This window comes from Clavelina lepadiformis, chromosome 5, assembly GCF_947623445.1.
Source record: "Clavelina lepadiformis chromosome 5, kaClaLepa1.1, whole genome shotgun sequence".
Lineage (NCBI taxonomy): Eukaryota > Metazoa > Chordata > Ascidiacea > Aplousobranchia > Clavelinidae > Clavelina > Clavelina lepadiformis.
This window is the reverse complement of record NC_135244.1, coordinates 9,459,576-9,482,950: the sequence shown is the minus strand read 5'-3', so window position 1 is coordinate 9,482,950 and position 23,375 is coordinate 9,459,576. Positions and strand designations below refer to the sequence as shown.

Here is a 23,375-nt window from a genome sequence, read left to right as displayed (position 1 = left end):
GTTGCGATTTACAAGTTTTTTTATAGAAGGAAACCAATAGCCTAAGTAGCCTATATTGAAAAGCATGACTATACGTTAACCATATTATTAATACTGTAGCTTAATACTTAACGTGTTTAGAAACGCAAAGTGTTGGGGTGATTTTAACCATAGGAGAAAGTAAAAATGCCTGAATTCCTTAATGATCAGTCGTCTTCTGCGGAAAGTTCGTCGCAATATGACGCAAGATATTCACATGATGACGGCGGATCCGTGACCTTAAATCCGGATCGCTTCGGTCATAGGCGAGAGTCCTTGGAGCGCGGTAGAGCGCGTACTATTTCTTCCATAGCACCGCTACCGGAATCGTGTTATACCATCAACACCTTTCTATTTTTTCTGATATGCTTCCAACTGACAAACCTATTGACATTGACTTACACAAGCAGCGTGCTGAATTATATCGCAAAAGCGTTTAATATTCCAAACACCATGGCATCGTTCATACCAGCTAGTTACCAAATCAGTAGTATGGTCGTTCTCATACCAGTGTCGTTTTTCGGAGGGAAATGGAACAGGCCAAGAGCTATTGGTGTGGGAGTTATGGTTATGGCTGTAGGATTGGCATGCTGCGCGTTGCCTCACTTCATTTCACCGGCCTCAAAGCTCTCAAATGTAACCGAAAGCAATATGTGTATTCTAAACAAGACAGCCGCTAAAGCAGACAACATCGTGTATCTTCCGAGCGGGCTTCCGTGCAATAAAGACGGCAACGTTGAAAACCCTGCGTTGCTGTTGATCATAGGTGACCACAGTTGATTAACTTGGTCAATTTTTAGTCGTTATTCTACTTTCAATATGACCACAACCTGTTTGTTTTGTGTCTACAGGAAATATTCTTATCGGAGGCGGCGCTTCGCCCATATGGCCTCTTGGTATTTCTTACATTGACGATCATGTAATAATTAGAAAAGCACCATTGTACATGGGTGAGTATACCAAATATCAACAGAGGCTATAGCATATTTCCTACAAAATATATTACTGTGTAGTACAAGATTTTGAGCGTTTCAGGCCATCAGGTTGATTGCATAAGTTTTTTATTGAAGGCATATTTATTGGCACTAGTCTAAGCGGACCAGTATTTGGTTTTCTATTGGGAAGCCTGACTTCTTCTATCTATGTAAACTTAAATGCTCACGGTCTCAGCCCATCAAGTCCCACCTGGATCGGAGCTTGGTGGTTAGGTATAATTTTGAGTATTTTCTCCTTTAGGCTACTTGCATAAGAAAAAATGATAATATAATTTAGCCTGATGTTCTTACCCAACAATAAAACACAGAAGAAGCTAAAGTCTATCTTAACTTCACTGCACACAAATTGGAAATTTACTGGAAAATTAGAAATTTAAAACAAATTTTTAACCTTTCCCTTGTATAATTCTGTAGCGTTTATAAACACGACATTGCTTTATTTCATGATGCAATGAAATTGTTTAGGCCTAGGAAAAGGTGGAAAGGTTCACAAATATTGTCACACTCATTTACTCCCCAAATATTTCAGGGTACCTGGTGGCTTGTCTACTGTTAATCGTTTTACTCTTTCCATTTTACTTCTATCCCCGTTCCCTCCCAATATCTGCCCAAAAACAAGCAGAGCTTGCCGAACTGGAAATTTTGCAAGAACGAAAAGACCAGGTGAAGTTATATATATCAAAGTTTTACGTTGAATGAAAATAACTAGCTCGTATATAATAGACTACATATTACGTTGGGTTGTCTGTAATGTGGACCAACAACGCTTCTATAAAGAGACGTAACTACATTTTTTAGTCTTTACCCCAAACGAAAAATGAAGCCATGGAAAGCATTAGCTCTCACGAGCTTTCTTCAGAGACAAGTAGTATACCTGGATGTTCAACTGCACCCTGTGAGCTAAATGGGACATGTAAAGGCACGTTTGCAGGAAGAATTATTGCCATTTTGAAAGGTGTTTAAAATTTAAAGCGGTTTTAGCCTAACACAAAATTTTTATTTTTTTAGCTTTTGCATTGTGATGCCTAAACGTAGACTTGTTATCGATAGAGAGTATTATTGAAATGCAAAATGTTAAGCTACTATTCTGTGTTAGTCGTTAGCTATGCTGAATGTGACATACGCTATAATCGTATGCTACCCATAATTGCTTTTGGTTATACTGCCTATTGCTTTTTGTTATAGCTTATACCTTTTGTTATCCGGATTAAAGCTGTGCTTTACATTTAAAGAAGTCGCTTGCGCCATCAAAATTACTCTTTCCACGCCGCTGGTGTTAACATGCATTTGTGCATACGTCGCCATGGCTAATATTTTGTCGGGCCTTGGAACGTTTGGTCCGTCATATGTACAGACAACATACAATCTGTTGCGAACTATGGCGGATGCTTTAATAGGTAATGTACAGAAACTTCTACTAGCTTACAGTATAATCAAGCAGCACTTTATATCTACCCAGAACAAACACTATAGATCTAAAACAATAGAATACTTTTTTGTAAGTCATAAGTTTCGGTATAGCCTATAGCCTACTACAGCGTGGTCCAACTTCTTTTCATCGCGGGCCAAAATCAGAAAATTTTTTTATCTTGCGGGCCAATGTTTTTAAATTAGAACTGAAAAACAATGTGACATTGATATTAGAACTGAAATTAGAATAGTTCAAAATTTAGCTATTAAATGCTGATCAATGTGACATCTGCGGTCGAGGTTCTTCCTCGACAATAGCGACTATCAAAGCTGACTATCAGTTCGCGGGCCAACTTTGGCCCGCGGGCCTGCAGTAGGACCACGCTGTCCTACTACAACCATTGTAATGTGACGCCGACAATGATAACGGTTGTTGAGACTATATGGCTATACACGAGATAGACTAAAATGACTATATCTCATAAACGTGATTTCTATTGTTTTGAGTCTTTACTTAAGAGTGAACAGAGTCTAGTATTTGTTCTGCTTATAAGATAGTTTGCTCCTGCGCATTTTATCTGTTTAATGCTGTAACCAGCCCAGTGTAGAGAGGATTCAGGCGGGCCGATTTGCCCGAGCCTATAACTTTTAATTAGGCTTATTATTTGCAAATCACATTCATTGTCACGCTTTGATAAAGGAAGCATGTAGTATAGTAGCACAAAAGTTAAAACATATTGTACAAAAAATGATTTTTTGTGTTTTTTATCGATTATATTCCAACATAGTACCGTAGTTACACGTATGTTTGCGTCCATGTGTGCGAAATGTGGCCCCTTAAAATTTGCACAGCAGCACAAGCATTTAAAACACAACACACAGCCCATTCCGAAACTGCAAACTCAATATGCATTGTCACAACAAACTTTTGTGGGCCTTTTAAAGTTCTCAGAAACCCCTTCTGTTTGAAAGACGCTATAGCTACTTCCCTGCATGACAAGGACAACGTCATCCGTAAATGTTGTGGTCGAGGAAGTTTACTTTTTTTCAAGAAATATAAGTCGGTCCCGGTACTTTTAAAATGATTACTTCAAGTATCAACGCTTTAACACTTAGTGCCAATTATAGCGCTTTTTGTTCTTTTTAATCTAAAAATGTCTAACAAAGTCGCAAATAGTGGGTTCACATATTTTTAACCTGAAGTAACCTTTACCGGGGTCATAATATCGGCAACAACTGCACTTGCAACAACATCCGCTGTACAAAAACTACCGGTACCGGCAATTTATCGAACTAATTTTTTGAGATAGTACCGAATACCGAAACCGTCGGTACATTTTTTGCCAAGTACCCGTTTTGTCGATACTTTCACCGATTGCCTTCCTCTGCTAAAAACTAGCGTTAAAACCTATTTAACCGGATTTTTATTTACACTGCAGCTATCAATGTCACACCTACTGATACCGGTTTTAAAACAAAACTTTCTAAAACCGTTACAGTACTAACATAACCAAACAAGTTTAGTCTTCAATGAGAAAAGGTATGAATGATAAATGGTTCAATGAGAAAAGGTACGGTTTTAACTTGCCCTGGAATAAATACATTGTGATTAATACCTGTATATAGTAGGTAAATTTTGAAGTAAACCGGCTCTGTTTCGGTATTTAGTAATTACAAGTTTATTTTTTAATTATTTTTGCACAGGCACAAATTTGCTTTCGGTCCCAGGCTCATGTACTGTGCTGTACGCGGCTCTGGCTACAATGTCTTGGGTCTAGTCATAAAAGTCAATTGTGGCAATTTCATTACAATATTTAGCCTCCTGCAAGTCTGCAACTAACGTATACTATAGGATAGGCTCATGCACCGCAAAGTACAATGTTAGGCTCAATCCACGCAGATATTTCTCGCAAGAAGATACTTCATGTTCGTTTTTGCAGTAGCTATAAACTAGCTCGCGGTGCTCGGTTATAGCAAACAAACATAACATTCACTTGCGAGAAGTCATTTTTTGTATCCAACCTTACTACAGTATAATACCTTCTGTACAGCTATACGCTGTAACCTTCAACACCCTATCAAGTTCTTCGAAAATGTTTTGAATTATTACAGGTGGAGTATGCTTACCGTTGGGTATCTTGGGTACGTTCATTGGTGGTTACATACTGAAGAAATACAGTTTAGACATACGGCAGTCTCTTAAATTTACTGTGGTCATGTCTGGTTTGGGGTGTTTATTCATTCTTGCGGTTATGTTTATTGGTTGCCCTCTTCAGCAAATTGTAGGCTTACAACATAGGTAAGTTCAAAATCGTAGATTTTTCCTACATCGTAAATGTAAACCTACGTCTCCAAACTATAATTTTTGTTAATTGTTCTCAATTTTAAGCAATCGAAGTTGCGCCTCAAAATGCCACTGCACCGTAGGAGAATTTCATCTGATCTGCGGTTCCAATAACCTGACGTATCTTTCGCCTTGTCATGCAGGGTGCCTTGAAATGCAGATCAAAAACGAAGGCTTTCTCAAAACTAAAGAGGTGTGTAATTTACTTGCGTTTTATTCAAAAGCATAGTTTGCAGAAGTGCTGGAATAATACCCATAAATTACTTCCCTTGCTCTTGACTGGCAGAAGCTGTATCATGAAGGGATGGATATAAATATAACAGGCTACGTTAGTTCTGCGACCCTGGGCTTTATAACATCCGCCAATTAGTCTTGTTTACGCAACTTCATTGCTGTCTTTACTTAATTAAAGTTTATTGTTATGCAAGGACAAACTTGGAGATAGAAATACTAATCTTTTTTTGATTTACGACATATGACTTACTTATTCTGTGATTGATTTTAATGGAATTATCCATGTATAAGTCCCGATTTAGGGACTGAGGACTAAGTTTATGTACCTCAAAGTTGGTAACTGTCGAAACCGAACCTACAGTCCAATTCTTTGAAAGTCAAATTTTTAGCTTTCTTATTGATAGACTGTTTCGATTACAGACTTATAGCAACTGCTCTTGTATCGATGACACACAGTATTCAGCAGTCGGCGGTGCTTGTAGCACGAGATCTTGTTCTGTTAAATTTGCCGGTTTTATGATACTTGCTTGCTTTGCCGTATTCATGTTTTGCCTTTGTCAAGCACCAGTGTATGTCATTATGCTTCGAGTCATAAACAAGGAACACAAGGCATTAGCAATCGGACTTATGTCATTCTTTTCTAGAGTATTAGGTAAGATTTTTGCTACAGATTTTGGTTTCATTTGAAATGAGTAAAAACACTTTAATGTGCCTGCATTCTTATTATCAGGAAGTATTCCAGCTCCAATATTGTTTGGTATGATCTTGGACAAAAGTTGTACATACTGGAGTCCAAAATGCATGGGAAAATCAACCTGTCTATTTTACAACGCAGAAGGTCTGCGCTTCAGTTTTATTGGGCTTATCCTGGCCTGGGGCTGTATCTATTGCATTGTATTTACAACGTCGTTTGTATGGATGGAGTTCCATAAAGATAAATACGACAAAACAATTTTTGCGATGCCAGATTCTACCTTAAATAATAACAGTGACACAGAAACCAGTCACCTCCTGCGATAATCAGGGTTTGGCATGGCGTCTTACAATTTGTATACTAAAGGAAATACAACGACAAACAAATTTGACATGCTCGTTATGAATTCACTTGCTATAGTTCACTTTGGAGTAAACTAATTTTTATCTGGCGTCCCATGCACAAACTTAAAAGTTAGAAGGCTACTAACAGCAACATAGCATGTCACACCACTTCAAGATCTGCATTGAGCCAAAACTGCAAAATATTCAATTATGGGTGCCTCCTTTTTCCACAGACAGAATGCAGAATACTACAAGGTTCTCTGCTATACAAGGTTAAAACTCCTAATTGCTCTAAGCTCTGCATACATTTCGGAATGTTTGAGAATAATGTGGTTAGTGCCACACAGTACAGTAAGTCAGTCATTGGCGTGACCCTGATAAAAAAAACCGACTTCATTTTGTGGTCCTCCTTAGTGCAACTTTAAAGCACTTGGTTAGACACAGTTTGTAAACAGTCTCTACTATCTACATACCAAGTTACCAACTATATCATATAAAGACTAAAGTATAACCGTGAATCCTTGATATTACTGATCTACCCATAACCTCTCATTTCACATAAACATATAACCATAGTCTCTACTCTCACATAACAACTATATAATATAAAGACTAAGGTATAACCGTGAATCCTTGATATTACTGATCTACGCATAACCTCTCATTCGACATAAACCTCGGCAAAATACAATAGTTACTTCTCGTTTCGTACTGCAAGCCAAAGTTCTTTGACCAGTTTCTCCAGTTTACAATGCTTTTTGATATAAGATGAACGTTTGCTTAGATTTAGATAAACTTGTGTTTAGTATTGTACTTGGCTAGACTTTCTTCAAAGCCCAGCAAATTCTGTTTTGTATGAGTTCTTCTATTACATCACAGACATATTTTGATTTTAACAAAAAGGTTCCTTAAGTAAGTTTTAAACAGTCGATGATTAGCATTCAAGTAAGTCAATGGCAAAAGTGTGACAAATAAGATGATGAGCAAAACTCGAGTTGCTAAAGAAGCAAGATGTCGACCACTAATACGCAGTAGGATGAATGGTGCTATGCAAGAAAATCCGCATTATTGCCCAACCCACTTGTTTTCTGCAAAAAATGATAAACAGAATCTGGTAGAAACCATGTTGGCAGCCCTGAAGGCCAAATTTGAATTGCTAAATCGTGAAGAACATTTGGAACAAAATCAAGGAAACAACAGCACTAAAAGTAAAATATTAAATAAAACTAAAATTTTGTAAAGTTTTAGCAGATATTATGTTTGGCACTGAATTATATAATACTGTCAGCCTGATATTTACAAGATGGCACTAGAATGAGTTGCGGGCCAGCTTTGGTGGGAGCCCTTTCGTTACTATAAGGTTGTACTTCAAGACCATGTCCGCCAAATTTAGATTTATAAACTCAATCAAAACGTTCTTTGTTTAAACCAGCCAGGGGTTGCTTCAGTACTGTAAAGTATTTGGCTACAACATAAAATAACAACGCTGGCTTAAACATAGTAAAATACAGACCACCACTGTTATATTACGATAGCAAATATATGCTTAACATGAAATAGTATTTAGGATTGTTAATAACAGGCCCTCTGAAAATGTTTTCATGCCCATAATGTGTGGTTCGCAAAGATTCTGCGTTTTACGCCGAAAAACTCCACAATATAAAATGTACCCTATTCCCATACAGTGGTCTTGTACCTGATATAATTAATGGCGTTTAATTTATAGTTTGTAACCTAAACAACAATTTTGTAACGCCGTATATTCGACTACGTGTACTATATGCGAGGATCGATCCAGTTTTTTCATAAAGGAAGCGATAGAGTATATACAATATAGGGACCGCAGCCGCATACTCATGTCATATAATTCTATTTAATATCTATTCTGTAAAAGACGGATGACATTTAGCTTGCTAAAACAAGTCGGTAAAACAGTCAACAACTACGATACCCATATGTTCTTGACTATAGTCATAAAGTAGTCATATAGTAGTCAAGTAGTCATATAGTCATATAGTCTATAGTCATTTTAGACTATTTAAACTTTTTAGAGCAATAATTACTGTCTTTCCTATGGTTGCCTATTGTACTAGTGCAATAATTAAATCTGATAAAGAGTTGTAAACAAGAAAATGCCATAAATGAAAACAAGTGAGGACGTAAAATGGCCTATGACTCTAAAATATTAGGTTGGCGAGCCATGAGAGAGATTTTATATTCCCTAAGTATGCGAGTGTTAACAAGTCTTCCTTGAGTCATCGATATGCGCAGCCGGGCTACGATTAATTCGAGGTTAGAAAAACAGATTCTCCAGTGAAGTTTGAAACTATTAAAACCAAAGAAATACGCCATGCCACCTAAATGTTGGAGAAAACTTAATATTAAATTAAGGCATAACTTTAACTTTTGATGAATATTTTGCTGGTATATCACTATCAGTGTATGTCTGCTCATTTTTGGCACAACGCAGCTGACCAGACGAAAAATAGCTAGTGAGGGCCCGGGCAGGCCTGTAATTAAATGGGTCCCATTGGCCCAACCTTTTTCGGAGAAATTGTGTTAAGCATTGTTTAAAGTAGCGTATTTGTAGTTAGTTAGTTGCTGTTCAGTCTCCTTCAGAAAACTCTTGGCCTCCTAAGGTGTCCCAAGTTAGTTACAGGTCTGGGATCTTCCCTTGATGCGGGCATGTTTGTCGTTATCGTGTGTTTATTGGCATATATTCAAAGCTTAAAACCAAAACGGCATATTTGATCATACTGTTAAACTGTTTATGTCTAATTCGTCTAAGTTATAGATGTTCATAAACTCTTTCAGCCTTATAGGCTATGTTGCTACAGATGGTTTAAAATTTTGCCCCCTTGAAATATGCTGGCGATTGTCGGTTTTATGAAGTTAGGTCACTCTTTTTCATTTTTTAAAATGCATGACAAAATAATAACGAGGCTTGCAATCAAATGAAATTTAAGTAAAATTAGTTTAACCTAGTTCTCTCTATAGTTAGTGGAGTAAATGGGCTATATCTATAGCCCTGATAGAAAAACGTAAAGTAAGATCAAGTATGACAAATATCCTACCTCTTAGCCCTACAGGTCCATTATAAATTAACAAATATCGATGAGCAGGCACGAAACACAGTCTTCTAAGGCAAGTATACATATTGTGAAAGTTTACAGTAATCTTCAAAAAAATACGGTATAGCTTACAGTAGGCTATGTATACCGTCTTGAACGCATTTACTTCACTGAAATTTTTTTAATATTGGATTTGAGCTGTAGAGTTGATAACACTTTGTCATATTTTAGACTACAGCGCGACTGAAACTGAATCATTATCTGCTCAAGGAGACATTTGTCAAGACGAGCCAACATTATGTGATGATTCAGCAATTCCGGTCAAGCCTGAGCAAAAATTGCACAAAACTCGCAAACATGGAAAGAATAAATGTTCCAGTCCACAATCTTCAGAGTGTTCATCCATACCAATTCTTCGTTCGGGACTAAACATGGCAGGGTAGAGAGAAGGAAAATTTTAGGACCTGCGTATTGTGATACTTGAACGCAGAAACTATAACATAACACAGTCTATTTCCGTCGCAGAATTACAAATTTCACCAAACCTCACTTAGCGATACATGTCGACGTATTTTTGGGTCTTTGTCGTAACAGTTCCGAGGTTATGCTTTAAAATTAAACATTCCTGTACAATTAAAATATTACTGAATGAAAATATTCTGTTAAAATATCAATCGTGTGCAAAGTCGTATTCTTACAAAAACAACTTGCGCATTCCTGTAATTGTAAGCTAACTATAAAGGTTGTGTCACCCAAAAAACATCGTGTGTGGCTATCTGGAAGCTATTTTTGATAGTTTCCTATTAATTTAAATTGTTTTTATGGTAAATAACACTTAGAAATTTAAAACAACCTTCTAATTTACCTTCAATTAAACCCTAAATAGCTTAACTAAAATTACCTTTTTGCAAACCATTTCACCTTACATACATTAGCGGCTATCTTTATAACAAGTTAGCAACGAGCTGCGTGACCTACTTGTGGTGAAATAGGTCACTTTCTTTTCATTTTCACGTCCACTAAGTAAACGTTATCCAATCGAGTTGTTGAGAACTTGAAAGGCGCCGAAACTATGAACAAATATAAAATTCACCAGCCGCAGAGAAGGAAACGTTGTTTCTGTCATTATCAAGAAAATAGCTGTGGAGTGCAGTACTCTGCTATTAAATAATAATCTATATACCGGTACAGAGAGACTTTTAAAAACGGTAGTAGATTGCCTTATACTGCATGTACCACTCACGCTGTTTCGTAACTTTGAACGCATGTGACAACATAGAGAAACGAAGAAAAGTGCAGTGTTTTTCCTATCTACTTGAAGGTTTGGTCATCGATTCGTTTGTCTAAGAAAGGCTTATTCAGTCAGTGTGTACAAAACAAATTGTATTAAACTTGAGGCATGCTAACAAGTGACTGTGCATTGAGAGAAGATATTTCAGGTAGCAGCTTTAAGATGGGGTATTGGCAAAGAAAAACGTTCTGCTAATTTGTTAATAGTAATTAATTAATTATAATTAAAAAGTATAAGTATTTTACACGAGTAATAGTTAATTAGCTAGTTAATTTGGAAACAGGGTGATTTTGTCATAAAAATGGAACAAATTAATTGTAGTCGACTGTTTTACTTCTCAAGTGCAGCGAAATTACAGATATATTTTGTATCGACCACCAAATAACCACTCGTTGCATGGCCAAATACCTGTGCATATTTTCAACAAGAGGTTCTATGTAATATATCAAGCAATATTTTGGAATAATTGACAAATTCTAATTTTTGCACTGCTGTCTCTTGTGTAGTGGCATTAATGCCGCGTAAGTATGTATATAGTCGCGTATTTTCATTGGATTCTAATTTCCAAAAAGACTTTCCTTCGTTGAAAAATAAAGATTGAGATACCAAATCATGCACCATAACAGTACAGTTAAGCAAAATTTAAGACTCTATGTATTAGTAGATATATTGATAACCTTTGACAGTAGTTGACATTCAACCGAAGAAAATAACAATTCAAAGGTGTGATGTTTCTGTTGAAATAATGACAGCGTTTGATGTTTTCCGTATAGTAAATCTGCTATTTTAACTTTGATTAAGTGCAAATGGTTCGACCTAAATCCAAAATATCAAACTAGGCAATTGCGGAAATGCAATTTGTCATTATGAAGCAGTATAGCACTACAATACAGAAACACAGAAAAGGATCAGATGAGATAATATTTTTAGTTTTCGGCAAGAAAGTTGTTCTCTCATTAACAATAGGCTACAGTACCTGCATCGGCATCAAGAATATGTTGGGAATCAATACTGAAGGCCCAAAAGCCGGAAAAATCTAGTGCTTGCTAAGGTTTATTTGTTTACTGAGGGCTAGTCATTGCGCAACCTTTATGGTTAAAAGTTAAAACCAAGCGGGTAAGAGCTATAATAAATTAATAATGATCAAAAAGTCATTGTGTATGTGTGTACAGTGTGTACAGTAGGCTATAAGAAGGTGATCAGCATAGTCCGGATGAAAAGAATTAGTAAACAAAACTCGATTAGCTTTTTTTCGGAAGCGGCTGAATTCCATACTCCAAAGAACTATACAAAACCAAATAAATGTATTAATTGCCTTGTCGTTATCAAAAATAATTGAACGCGAAAGAGATCTTGAAGCTTGTGTTTATCAAACTGCATAGCTCTTCAAGTGTTCAGTAGTTAGATTTTGAAAGGTTTAAGCATGGCAAATGTTTAAATTACAACTTTCTTTTAATCGACGTGTCCGATCAACATATACGAGAGTAAATCAAAGCCGTAAACAAGACAATTTTGATGTACAGTGTTTAAGCCGTAGCCCACACTTCAAACCAGACGCCTCATTAATCATTGAGATTATTTTATTGAAAAAATTGCCTTTAGCAACACTTGAAATTTTCTTGGTGTGGATCACATTTGTGACGACAGTCTGCTGCAGATAAAGCGTGGAGTGTGTGAGGTACCCACACAACCGCATGCGTCAGCATTCAAATTAAAATGTTTCCTTATCATATGATAACAGGCTGTTACACTTTGATTACAGTCTATGTAGCCAATACAAGTTTTGTCAAGTGTTAGCAGATTTGCAGAATGGCAGATTTTCAAACGTTCGAAAAACAGCTTAGATTTTAAAATTTGTTTTACAGGTATTGTAAAGTTAGCAACAGATAGGCTATTAAGTTTGCAATGACTAAAGATAACTCAAAATACTGTACGTTTGTGACCATCTTCTCTCAAGTTAGCGTATTCTTACCGTTAGCTCTCAATGCTGTTGCACTGAATCCAATTGATGAAGTAATTACCGAGTTTATTAATGAAACATATCAGGTAAGATTTGTGTTTTTTAGAATGCAGTCCTTGTGATTAGTTTTGCATATAGTTTCAACCCAGCCATATATAAATCTTAAGAGAAAACGGATACCATTACGTTCTTAACAGCATTTTCTTATCACAGCTGCATATATGTATATACACACGGTGACGTAATTAATTTGTTTATATAAACATTACAATAGGGCATAATACCACTGACGCTTCAGATAGTCCTGTGTGAAAACATTAACATTGCGATGCATGCATCTTATAGTTATAAAATTATTTATGATGTATACAGTGGAAGAAAAGTTAAGGGACCGATCAAATCATTCCGAGTTATCCGAAGTTTATAAAATTAGTGATAAATGACATCGAAATGAGAACACGTATATTAGAAATCAACATTTCAACAATTAACACTATTACAATATTTAAACACCAAAACTTTATACGCGTATGCGTCTATTTATGCAGCCTCGCACAGACGTCAATAGCTTATCTTAAAATTCTACGTTGTGTAACAAAACATGCACTAAATCAGGGGTGCCCAAAGTTTAAACAAACTTTAAAGTGTGTGGGCCACACTATACATTAATCTTGTGCTTTGGGGAGCCAAAAATTGGTGCAATCACACCAACCTTAATTGCGAGACTTGCTGAAGAGCGCAACAATTTTTCGCGTGTCACATTCAGTCCTTGGGCTATACTTTGGGCAGCCCTGTACTATATGATGGTTTGTAAGTGTTGTAAGGGATTAAAATTCGTACAGCTAACTACAAGTTATATATCTACCGAAATGACATACTGTATCAGTTGGGATCCAAAAGGATTAAAATAAGCTATCAAAAAAAAGATAAAAGTATGAGATGAGAAAAAAGCGAACGTGGATACGACTACCGGACAATACTTTTATTGCAAAGGTTTGCAATAATTTCAATATAACGAGCGCTGTCACACTTTAGGACCAATAAAACACTTTCACTTAAACGAAATTTCTCTTTACAAAATTCCTGCGTGGTACGGAGAGTTGTTTAAATGCATTCGAATAGGGCCAGAACCGGTAAACGTGTTAAGCATTTTTTCGTTTTTCTATTGAACACCATCTAATACATACCATACCATCTATCTATATAGAATAATGTTCACGATTTGTGTATGAGTTACGGTATGGTAAAAATAAAAGATATATGATGACGAATGTTTATTCAAGCTAATTGTTATATACTTACAGCATCGATGGAATATCACCGTTAACAACGAGGACGCACTTTTTATCATTACACTTGCACAATCCATGCTGATGGTTGGCTCGTTAGTGGGCGCTTTTGCAGCCAGATATACACTCATGATTATGAGGTTTGTTACAACACGGGTTTGCGTTTTGCATAACACTTGCTAGCCAGCTAGCGTAAGTATTTAAAACACTGCGTTGTCTTTGACATAAAGAGAACGACATATTCTTTAAGGAGGTATAAAGTTTTAAATTGTGATAACGGGATGCATTTTTTTATATAGCCGCCGAACAAACCTGGTTTTGGTACATTTCATGTCGGTCGTCTCGTGCGTGCTCATGTCGCCGGTGGCCTTCTATTGCAAGTCTTATGAAACATTAATAGCGGGTAGACTTATAAACGGCTTTGCTAGAGGAATTGGATTTACAGTTGTACCGTTAATTGTAGCGGAGACCACAAGCCGTGCTACTCTTGCTTTGTTTCAAGCACCGACCGTGGCTATAATGGACTTGGGGTCAGCAGCGGGTAATATACTTGGCTATCCCATTGTGCTTGGTTCTGGGGACAGATGGCCCTACTTATTAGGAATTTCTGGTATATTTTCGGTCGCCTACTTATGCTTAGTTCCCTGGCTCCCTGAAACCCCGACTTATCTCATTTTACAAGAAGAGAAGTCTGCCAAAACTACTACGAAAAATTACAGTAACTTCCCATCCTTCCACCTTCTTCGTAAATTGCGCAGTGGAGACCTTGAAACAGTCCGAAAAGAGTATGAGGATATAAAGGACGAAATTTACGCAGATTTGCAGATCACAAAAGCATCACTTAAAGAAATATTAACCACAAAACGATACAGAAGACAGTTTTTTGGAGCTCTCGTCATATACTTCTCATTTCAAAGCACAGGCATACAAGCTATCGTTCTATACACGGATAAAATATTTCATGAAGCCGGAATTCCATATAATCAGGCGACTTTGTATACAGCAGGTAAAAAACAGAAAGTTTATCTCGTTGATTCGTCCACTTGTAAATGTCATGTCATAACTAGGCCTACTAGCTAATTGGATTTTTCAAAGAGTGTAATAAGCTTTTTCATATAGCCTACGGATAAATTTGTACAAGTAAAATGTAAACTTGCTGGAGATGAGCATAAAGTAGGCTAATGTAATTATTGGCATCTGCAGTAGCTTATTTATAGCCTATAGCATTAATTAAAAATTTTTTTGTTTATTTAGGATTTTTTATAGTGATGGCGCTTATCTGTTTTGCAAGCACGCCTATTCTAAAGCGTTTTGGATCAAGGAAAATGACTTTGTTTGGTCTGGTGGTGACTGCCTTTGCATTGGCTATGCTGTCTGCATCCATTGAGCTTAAATTAGCATACGGAAGCATCGCCGCCATCGTTCTGTATGCATTTGGCGTATCTAGCGGACCACTTCTATGTTACGCAGCGCTCGCATCTGAAATTACGTCTCAAGTTATACGTCCTACTGCTTTATGGAGTTGCGGCATTTGCTACTACACTATGGCTTCCACTGTTTCCTTCGTAACTCCTTATACTGTTGATTGGATTGGCGGTTACACCTACTTGATCTTTGTTGGACTCGTTGTTTTGGATGTAAGTTGCAGTGTAGGCCTATACTGTATGCTGCTCATTGCTCGAGTTGCAGATTTTTTATCACTTATTCATTTTCAGGTGATCTACATCAAGTTCGCTATCCAGGATACTTCCGCATCCAGCATGCTAACTCCGCGAATAACAATTGAAGAAGCAACTTCAACGGAAGACGACGAATCCACTTCCTTGTTATCTGGTAAAAAACCGTTCTATGGAGCAAGAGAACACGACGACACCCATTTCGAAAAACACATTTGATTTTTGTCTATGCTTTCATTTAAAAGAAGTTAGCCCTTTTCGTTTTCTTTCGCATGTTTTGCTGTAAAAATTGTGGATGATGCAGTGACAATTAACAATATATCGTCTTTTCCCATAATGTCTCTTTATCGTATACGAATATCGTCTTTTTCACCAAGTGGCTTAAAACATTTTACGGCGGTTCAGGACAAAGTTTATTAAGCATAAAACACTGTAGTGATGAAAAGATAATGTACGCTGCCTTTCAAAAAACTGTATTAACAAAATAAGAAATTATTTAAAGATCACATACAAATAACTTACATATACTACTTGCAACATGCCGTGATAGCACATTAGTCAATTTGCCTACTACGTTTCCTACTTTGCACCAATTACACCAGATGCAACGCAAATTATTTTTTTGATCAACGTACATTTAAAATATTGTCTAATACTTAAACTGGAAGAGAAGAATATATCACTTACTAGAGCGTGTCATTTGTTGGTACAGTCGCACAGTGGACCTGGCGCGTGCAAAATACAACTGCATAGCAGACAATGGTACCACTTGGTAAGTGTTACTAATGTTACTCGCCCATAACTTTCAGTTCTAGTACATCAAGCGTTTGCTGAATTTGTTTAATGGCTGCTTTGCGTTCGGTTCGGATTTCCTCGGCACCGGGTGCTCCAGTAGCGTTTATTTCGTCCAGCCGGAGTAGTTTGTTTGTTAAGAGATTCTCCAGTTTGAGGAATTGCTTATCCGTACGGCTGCCACTAAATGCATCCACCTCTTTTTCAAGTTCTTCCAGGTCAGCGAGAATGCCAGCGATTCGCTTTCGGGCCTCCACGACTCTATAATCTTCACTTCCATCCTTTTCAGTGGTGGACGCTTGCGAATGGGATCGAACAGGATCAGGAGCTTCCGCCTCACATTGGTTGTTAACCTGGGGCGGTTTTGATGTTGACGTCGCAGCAGGAGTGACATTGGAGGATGAAGAAGTTCTGGGGGGTTCTGCTGTTTTCTTCAAGTTGGAAGAAGTTGTCACATTCCCGGGAGATTCGTGCATCACCTTGATAGGAATGCTTCTCTCAACCGGAGGCTGACTCTGCAAACAATAAGAAAAAGATTACGATGACGTAACAATACAATAATTTCTATGAGAATTAAAGGCTGAAAAATAATTCCTAAAAACGGAATTTACGATGGTTAGTCCAGCGAAACGACACGATTTAACACTGACTAATGCATTAATGCTGGGCCATAGGCGACCGCTTCTCTGACTTAATTAGATTAGGCAGCTGCTCGATTAAAAGCAAAACAAAGATGGCGCCCGGTTATAAATGGCAATGCGCTTGAAATGACGATGGGTCGATGATAAAGCATGACCTTTGATGACGTCATAAGCAGATTTCGTTTATGGCAAATGAACGACGAGACGATGGCAGAGTCTTTCACTAAATGTGGGTAAACATGCAAATGCCCTTTCTGATTTCTTGATGTGTTTGAATCGCAAAACATGATACTGTACACGCATTTTCAAACAATACATTTGAACTTGTGAAGCGAAACACTCTAACCTCTTTGCATTGATCAGATTCTGGCGAACCTTTATAATATACACATGGCTGGTGTATTCGATGATCTCCATCTGGAGTTTCATGTTGATTGTATTTTGAAGTTTTTTTACTAGTTGAAATAACACTTTCTGTTTCAGGCGGCTGCATGGCAAATTCTGCTTCAGGTACTGGTTGTGGTGACCCAATAACTTTACCAAAGATGTTATGGCTTTCCTCGTCACTAACTCCAGAATCACTTCGTTCTAGCGGTACATGACCTTTACTTACGTTGCTATCGTCTGCTTTATAAGGAAAAACAATTGGTGTACAACTAGGGCTTAGTGGCTGATCTCTCTCTACCGGGTTTGACATATCAGACGGCTTCGGACGATTTGCTGCTAACTTATCCCCAACCTGATATTTTAATTCAGGCGTAACCGCATTGTCCCAACCACTAACGCCAACAACGTTTGGGGGTTCTTCAGGGCGTAAAACCGGGTCACCAACGTTAACATGTTGCACTGGTATTGATACAGAACTCAAACGTACTTGTCCCGGATTTCGACCGGAGTTTTGTAAAGATCCAGACGGTCTCGGCTGTTGATGGAACTGTTGTGGTTGTCGGATCTGCTGAGCTTGCTGTTGGGGGATATAACCATTTGGTTGCGGTACGTTGTAAACAGGAAATTGTTGAGGCTGAGGCATTCGATTCGGATTATGCTGTTGCCAATGTTGGCCACCCAATGGCTGCTGCTGTCTACGTTCTTGCCATTGTTGAACTGGAGCGGGTACTTGTTCGTGTTGCACTGGTATCACTCGAGCTTGTTTCGGTACGTTTGCCTAAACAAAGAATTATTCCATATACACTTTAGCTTTGCAGCTCTAATGACGATTTAAAAAATAAATCAGAAAACTATTTCTTAAATAAATAACTGATAAAACTGGCAAGATTTCACTTCTAGTCAAGGCCATAAACTTGTACATACAATCAAGGTTAACTTGGATAAATATATTCCTTATTTAATAGCAACCCGAAGAAACGTCAAGTTAAAAGGTTAAACAAAGACTGGAGTTATCGGTTAAACTTGTTGCTACTTGCCACCATAAATAAATAATGACAAAAAAGTCTTGTTCAATATTGCCAAAAGATGTTGCCCTACTAGGCTAACATACCGTCTGCATACTGTTTCCTTTCTCGCTACACAGCTCTTGGTTTTCTTGGTTACTTGTAAATGTATCTTGCGGTCTTTTCATTACATCAGCAACGCATGGGTATAATTAGATTTGTAAAACTAGTTCATCATACGAAAGTACCAATATCTATTTACATAATTTAAAGACGAAATTTAAATTTCTCCAGTACAACAATTTTCCTATTTCTTTTTATGTGGTATATATTTTACGCTATGAAAAGCGATCAAAAATAAATTGACTTCTCCATACCTAAGTAGATTAAGATTTCAATGATGCCTAAGTTCAACTATTCTTAATCTTAGCATCACCTTTCTCTAACAAAAGTACAGCAGAATCTGCCACAAACGCTGGCGCCGATACTCACGGTACCAATATGTCAATGCTCAACCGCGACGTTCCTTTATTTGTGCGGCAAACAGGCGATGTGCTGACGTCATATGCACTCTAGACGACACGCGAATGGTCGAGAAATATGGAGAATAATTGGGTTCCATATAGAAGCTGCGTATAATATCGCGCTGGCTCGACAGCTTTTTTATTTCTTATCTTAGGTGAAAGGACGTTTTTCATCATACCTTTTCGATGTTTTTGTTCAAAATCAGTTTACCTCAAGATATATCCAAGATTAACACAACAAGAACCACAATAAATCTGTAATAAATCTCCACCCAAATGTTAAACTAAATCCAATGACTAACTCACTTAGTTTATGAAACATATTAATGCAAAAATCGCCGACTACATAGTCCGGAGTATATCAGCACAAAATAATTAACTTGTCAATGGTCAATGTTATACTAATAATCATAAACACATTTCATAAAAAAAATGAACACAATTTTTTAGAAAACACTAAAATCTATACCTACTAGAACGTATTGGGCAAAAATTTTTTATGTAACTTTTGCTGTTTTATCGGTACTTTGAATATCTTGTATTCTAATGCGCCTGTTTTTAATGCAGCATGCATATAGTTGTTGGGGTTTGTTTGTTTAAATGTTTTTGTGTCAGGTTTTGTTTACAACTTTTAACCTAGAATGACTAATTTGACCCCACCTCAATGAACTTTGGTTTCAACCAATTTCATGTCTTGAGAAGTAAACATCCCCATTAATTCTTATAATAAAATGTGTGGATTAGGCATTTAGCTGTTCACTACTAAAGATATATATATATATAATTATATTATTAGTTTATTACCATTAGTAGTCTGAAGCACAAAACTAGTAAGACACAATTACTGTGTGGAGTTAACACACTCACACAAGTCATGTAAGAGCTAGTTAGCTAAAGTAGGGGACAAAATTGACCACATGCTGAAAAAAACTGTTCTAATTTGTAGCAAGTTAATAGTTTTATCTAAAGTCAGATTAATCTGATCTACAAAGAAGAGTTTGAAAGAAAAATGTAACAAAACACAAAAGTACAAAGCAAAGGTAAACATACATACATAGGTGGGCAGTACCGCGGTACTATAGTACTCAATTACTGTATTACTTTTTTCAAGAAATTGCAGTTGGTCCCGGTACTTTTCATGTGATATGACTATTTCAAAATTTTTACAAGTATGTCTTCAAAAATACATCTTAATTATATATATATATAAATAATCCTTAATACTAATCTTAGCATCTGTTGATCTATTTTAATCTACAAATGTCAAGTAAAATTGCAAGCAATTAACGTCACAAATGTTTTGACCAGGAGTAACATTGCAATTACAGCAGCAGCTTTTACATAAAAAGTACCAAATACTGGAACCGTGGGTACATTTTTTGCCAAGTACCAACTGCCCACCTCTGCATACATATATTTTCAATAACAGAACAAAAAGTAATTTGTATGATGTGGTTTCGGCATATTTATACTATAACAATCTAACTGAATAAATTCCTTGCACAACCTCAGTGATGGTTCCTTCCTGTTCAACACAAGCTTGCTTGTGTGCATTTTTTGATAGATTCTATTTTATTTGGTTTGTCTTTTATGGAGCCTTGCCCAAACATGGCACTGATCGCCAATGTCACTCAACAGAAGCAAGCAGTATTAATATCTTGCCAAAGGGTAGTACAACAGTGCAGTGCCATTTGCGCATTGAATCCAGTTCACATACAGCTTGCACTATGTGTTTCCAACAATGTAAACACTACACTACCAAGCCAGCATGTATATATATCTGTGTAAATAGTTTTGCTTTGTTCAACTTGTTACGCTAGCAAAATAATTATACACCAACTGAGAAAAGGCTTAGCACAAGTTATACTGAGGGATGCTTCCTCCCCGCTCAGGTATCAGTAATCGAGTATATTTGCATGTGTTTTCTGACCTTTTTTCTGATTTAGGTTTGTGAGATTTTCCCAGATTTGGTTTGCTTTATTCCCTCCAAAGAAAAAAAACAGAACAACAGAAGCATGCTGTGCCCAGAACATGAGCAAGGGTAGTTATGTCAAAGCACTATGCCACTACAGTGACTGCTGTGTTTCAAACCTGGATTGCTAGCTCTGAAACATTCCAACCACTATGATTACATTCAAAAAGTCAAGTATGAACTTACTTTAACAGGTCTTGGATCAACCCATGTTGTTGTTTTTGTATTGTGGTCAATGAAAAAAGGCCAGCTGGTTCGATCATCTATGCGCATTTCCCATCCTAAACCATAAACAACATTACACATCAATCAAAGCTGTTTAAAGTGCTTGCACAATGTTTGAAATTATGAACACATTAATAAATTCAATATGGTTTTAAAAACAATGATATGGCGTAACCAAACGTCAAACAAATCAACAAAATACCAAGTAGTTGAAAATTTAGCAACATAAAAATGATACAAGTAAATTACATAATTACTGTACTTACCTGGTGGCAAAGGTTCATTTAAACGTAGATCTGGAGGTTTAGGAAACTGGCCATAATTTTGGGTCATGGTCACAGTAAAGAACTATCTTCAATGTTCTTTATCGCTGGGGTGTTTAATGGGTATTATAGACGTTTTGGCAAGGGCTCACCAAGTTAATTCGATTTTTATTTAACACTCTATGAAAAAAGAATCATCATGAAAAAATTGAGATCATTTAAACATAGGCCTATATACATCAAAACTTAAAAAGGTTTCTTACCCGTTAGCTCTGTTTTAACGCGACCCAATTTCTCTTCATTTAGAATGCTTGTAACCCAACCTTTTGCTGTAGCCTATCGCGTGTCACCAGACTTTTTTTCCAAAAGGGCCAGATAAGTATGAGAACCGATGATTACTGTTTTGTTCAACGATCTAACCTGGTCAGTGGTAAACTAGATGAAATTTGCTTTCATACTAAAAAATAAAAAACACCGAAATTTTTGTCAAATATTCACCTGAACGCCGCAAAATATTTAACAGAACACTAGAAATGTCGCTCCCAGTGTACATTAAGATGTTGCATGCCTGCGTTATATTGGCCAAAATTACAAAAATTTCCGGCCAGAAAGGAATGATTTAATCTGTTCAGTGGTAAACAAGATGAAATTTTCCTTCATACTAAAAATTAAAACTCCATGATCTTTGCTAAACTTTTAACAAAACAATTGATTTACTCTGTCTGGTCAGACATTTTTAGTTTTATTGTTGGAAACATGCCTTGACTTAGGGGCGCTACGATTCTGCGTAATCTGATAGCATTCTGCCTGAATGAATGTGGTCAATAATGCGCAATTTAGAAGCTGGGCTAGCGAATATTGCTGTTAAATTTCAACTTAAAAATATGTTTCCATTAAATTAGCTTAAGCTGTAGGCCTGCCCTAGCACACTGCCTTTCAGCTCGGTACTATTCAGTCGTTAGGGTACTGGGCTTGCAATCCATAGTGGAAACCATAGCCTAAATGTGGCAGCTAAACGCAAGAGGTTCATCATTGTGTACGCCGAATTTTTATTTTCACGCTGTTTTATTATAAACAAATTACGAAAATTTGGTTGTTTTAATGCCAATTTGTAATAAATAAACAAGTAGCCTAATTGAGGTTTCGGTGCACGCCATCACTCCAATATTTGCGTTTTGTCAAAAACTGCCATACTTCGGCTTGCAATAGTCGTATGCGACTCGTGTTCAATATCCAGTGTCACTACCTGTGGGATACTACTAAAATATACTAGTTCGAGTGTTTCAGAAGGTATCACTTGGTTCGAATAATTCAATAGGAACTGCTGGGCTCGAGTGGTTCAAGTTTTAAAGATGTGTCTTTTGTATAGGCGTCGATTTGTTTAAAAAAAAAGAAAAAAATGGGGGGGAGGGGGCAAATTAAAATTTATTGATTTCCACATTATGAGAGCATAAGGTCGGCACAATGTTAGCGTTGATGTGTAGTTATGTATCACAATGCGTTTTTGCGTATAAATATGTGAATTTATGAAATGTCTTGAATCAATTTTTCAGCGCACTCTTTTTGCATTGGTCTACTGTTAAATTGATTGCCCATCATTAAAATGCGGTGCGTCCTAAGCTTTTCATTTAATACTTAGAACGATTACGAAGAGCCAAACCAATGGGAAATTTTTTATTAGTCAGAAGATTTGTCATTGTTGAGTTTAGTTCAATTCGTTTATAAATACTACTTAAATAATTAATTTAATTTGATTAATTTATTTATTAATCGAATGAATTATGACAAAGTAAGTAATTTTTTAGCATAAAAATGTATTTACAAAGGTTGCTGTTCATGACATGCTCTGCTCATATCTTGTGTATATAATATATAGTATGTAATAACCGCTCGAGTCCACGAAAACTTACGACGCATTTTGATTGTATTAACGGAAAGTGGAACCAGTTTATAGCGCTAACTAGCGACAAGAAATCACTGTCTTCAAGGCCGCTACGAGTTAAAATGATTTATTTCAAAACGAAAACAATTTGGTTGACCCAAGTTCTCAATAATCTTGCACTTTTGTTAAATATAACAATTAGGTAATTGAAAGCAATTATTTTATTATTTTTCTCTTGTGTTATATGCTGTTCGAGCGGCTGTTTTGATGCATGTCATCTCTCTCGTTTTTTAGCAGCATGTAAATGCATTGTCAACGGATCATATGTTGTTGTTATTTTTGTATATATTTAAGAAATT

The 23,375-nt window shown here is 36.7% G+C and overlaps 4 protein-coding genes across 5 annotated transcripts; 3 read left to right on the top strand and 1 right to left on the bottom strand.

The window, feature by feature from the left end:
* The first annotated feature begins 110 nt into the window (after window positions 1-110).
* On the top strand, window positions 111-6,086 carry LOC143459195 (solute carrier organic anion transporter family member 2A1-like). The gene is made up of 10 exons (XM_076956231.1): window positions 111-784; window positions 870-968; window positions 1,089-1,226; window positions 1,543-1,676; window positions 1,812-1,968; window positions 2,246-2,410; window positions 4,536-4,722; window positions 4,813-4,960; window positions 5,422-5,653; window positions 5,732-6,086. The coding sequence occupies exons 1-10, from the start codon at window positions 166-168 to the stop codon at window positions 6,019-6,021; spliced, it is 2,169 nt and encodes a 722-aa protein (XP_076812346.1). The 5' UTR covers window positions 111-165; the 3' UTR covers window positions 6,022-6,086.
* An 885-nt stretch (window positions 6,087-6,971) lies between these two features.
* On the top strand, window positions 6,972-9,857 carry LOC143459861 (uncharacterized). The gene is made up of 2 exons (XM_076957164.1): window positions 6,972-7,247; window positions 9,342-9,857. Exons 1-2 carry the CDS (start codon window positions 7,016-7,018, stop codon window positions 9,551-9,553), a joined length of 444 nt encoding a protein of 147 aa, XP_076813279.1. The 5' UTR covers window positions 6,972-7,015; the 3' UTR covers window positions 9,554-9,857.
* A 2,401-nt stretch (window positions 9,858-12,258) lies between these two features.
* On the top strand, window positions 12,259-15,663 carry LOC143459365 (solute carrier family 2, facilitated glucose transporter member 5-like). The gene is made up of 5 exons (XM_076956486.1): window positions 12,259-12,447; window positions 13,666-13,790; window positions 13,950-14,656; window positions 14,905-15,287; window positions 15,366-15,663. Exons 1-5 carry the CDS (start codon window positions 12,307-12,309, stop codon window positions 15,543-15,545), a joined length of 1,536 nt encoding a protein of 511 aa, XP_076812601.1. The 5' UTR covers window positions 12,259-12,306; the 3' UTR covers window positions 15,546-15,663.
* A 59-nt stretch (window positions 15,664-15,722) lies between these two features.
* On the bottom strand, window positions 15,723-21,558 carry LOC143459366 (uncharacterized). Of its 2 annotated transcripts, XM_076956487.1 has the most exons (5): window positions 21,398-21,558; window positions 21,138-21,314; window positions 20,833-20,927; window positions 17,634-17,924; window positions 15,723-16,633 (listed from the first exon to the last, which is right to left on the bottom strand). In XM_076956487.1, the coding sequence occupies exons 2-5, from the start codon at window positions 21,202-21,204 to the stop codon at window positions 16,115-16,117; spliced, it is 972 nt and encodes a 323-aa protein (XP_076812602.1). In that variant the 5' UTR covers window positions 21,205-21,314; window positions 21,398-21,558; the 3' UTR covers window positions 15,723-16,114. The 2 variants fall into 2 exon arrangements, with proteins under 2 accessions (XP_076812602.1, XP_076812603.1); XM_076956488.1 differs by lacking the exons at window positions 20,833-20,927; window positions 21,138-21,314; window positions 21,398-21,558 and adding an exon at window positions 18,258-20,826.
* Window positions 21,559-23,375: the final 1,817 nt, after the last annotated feature.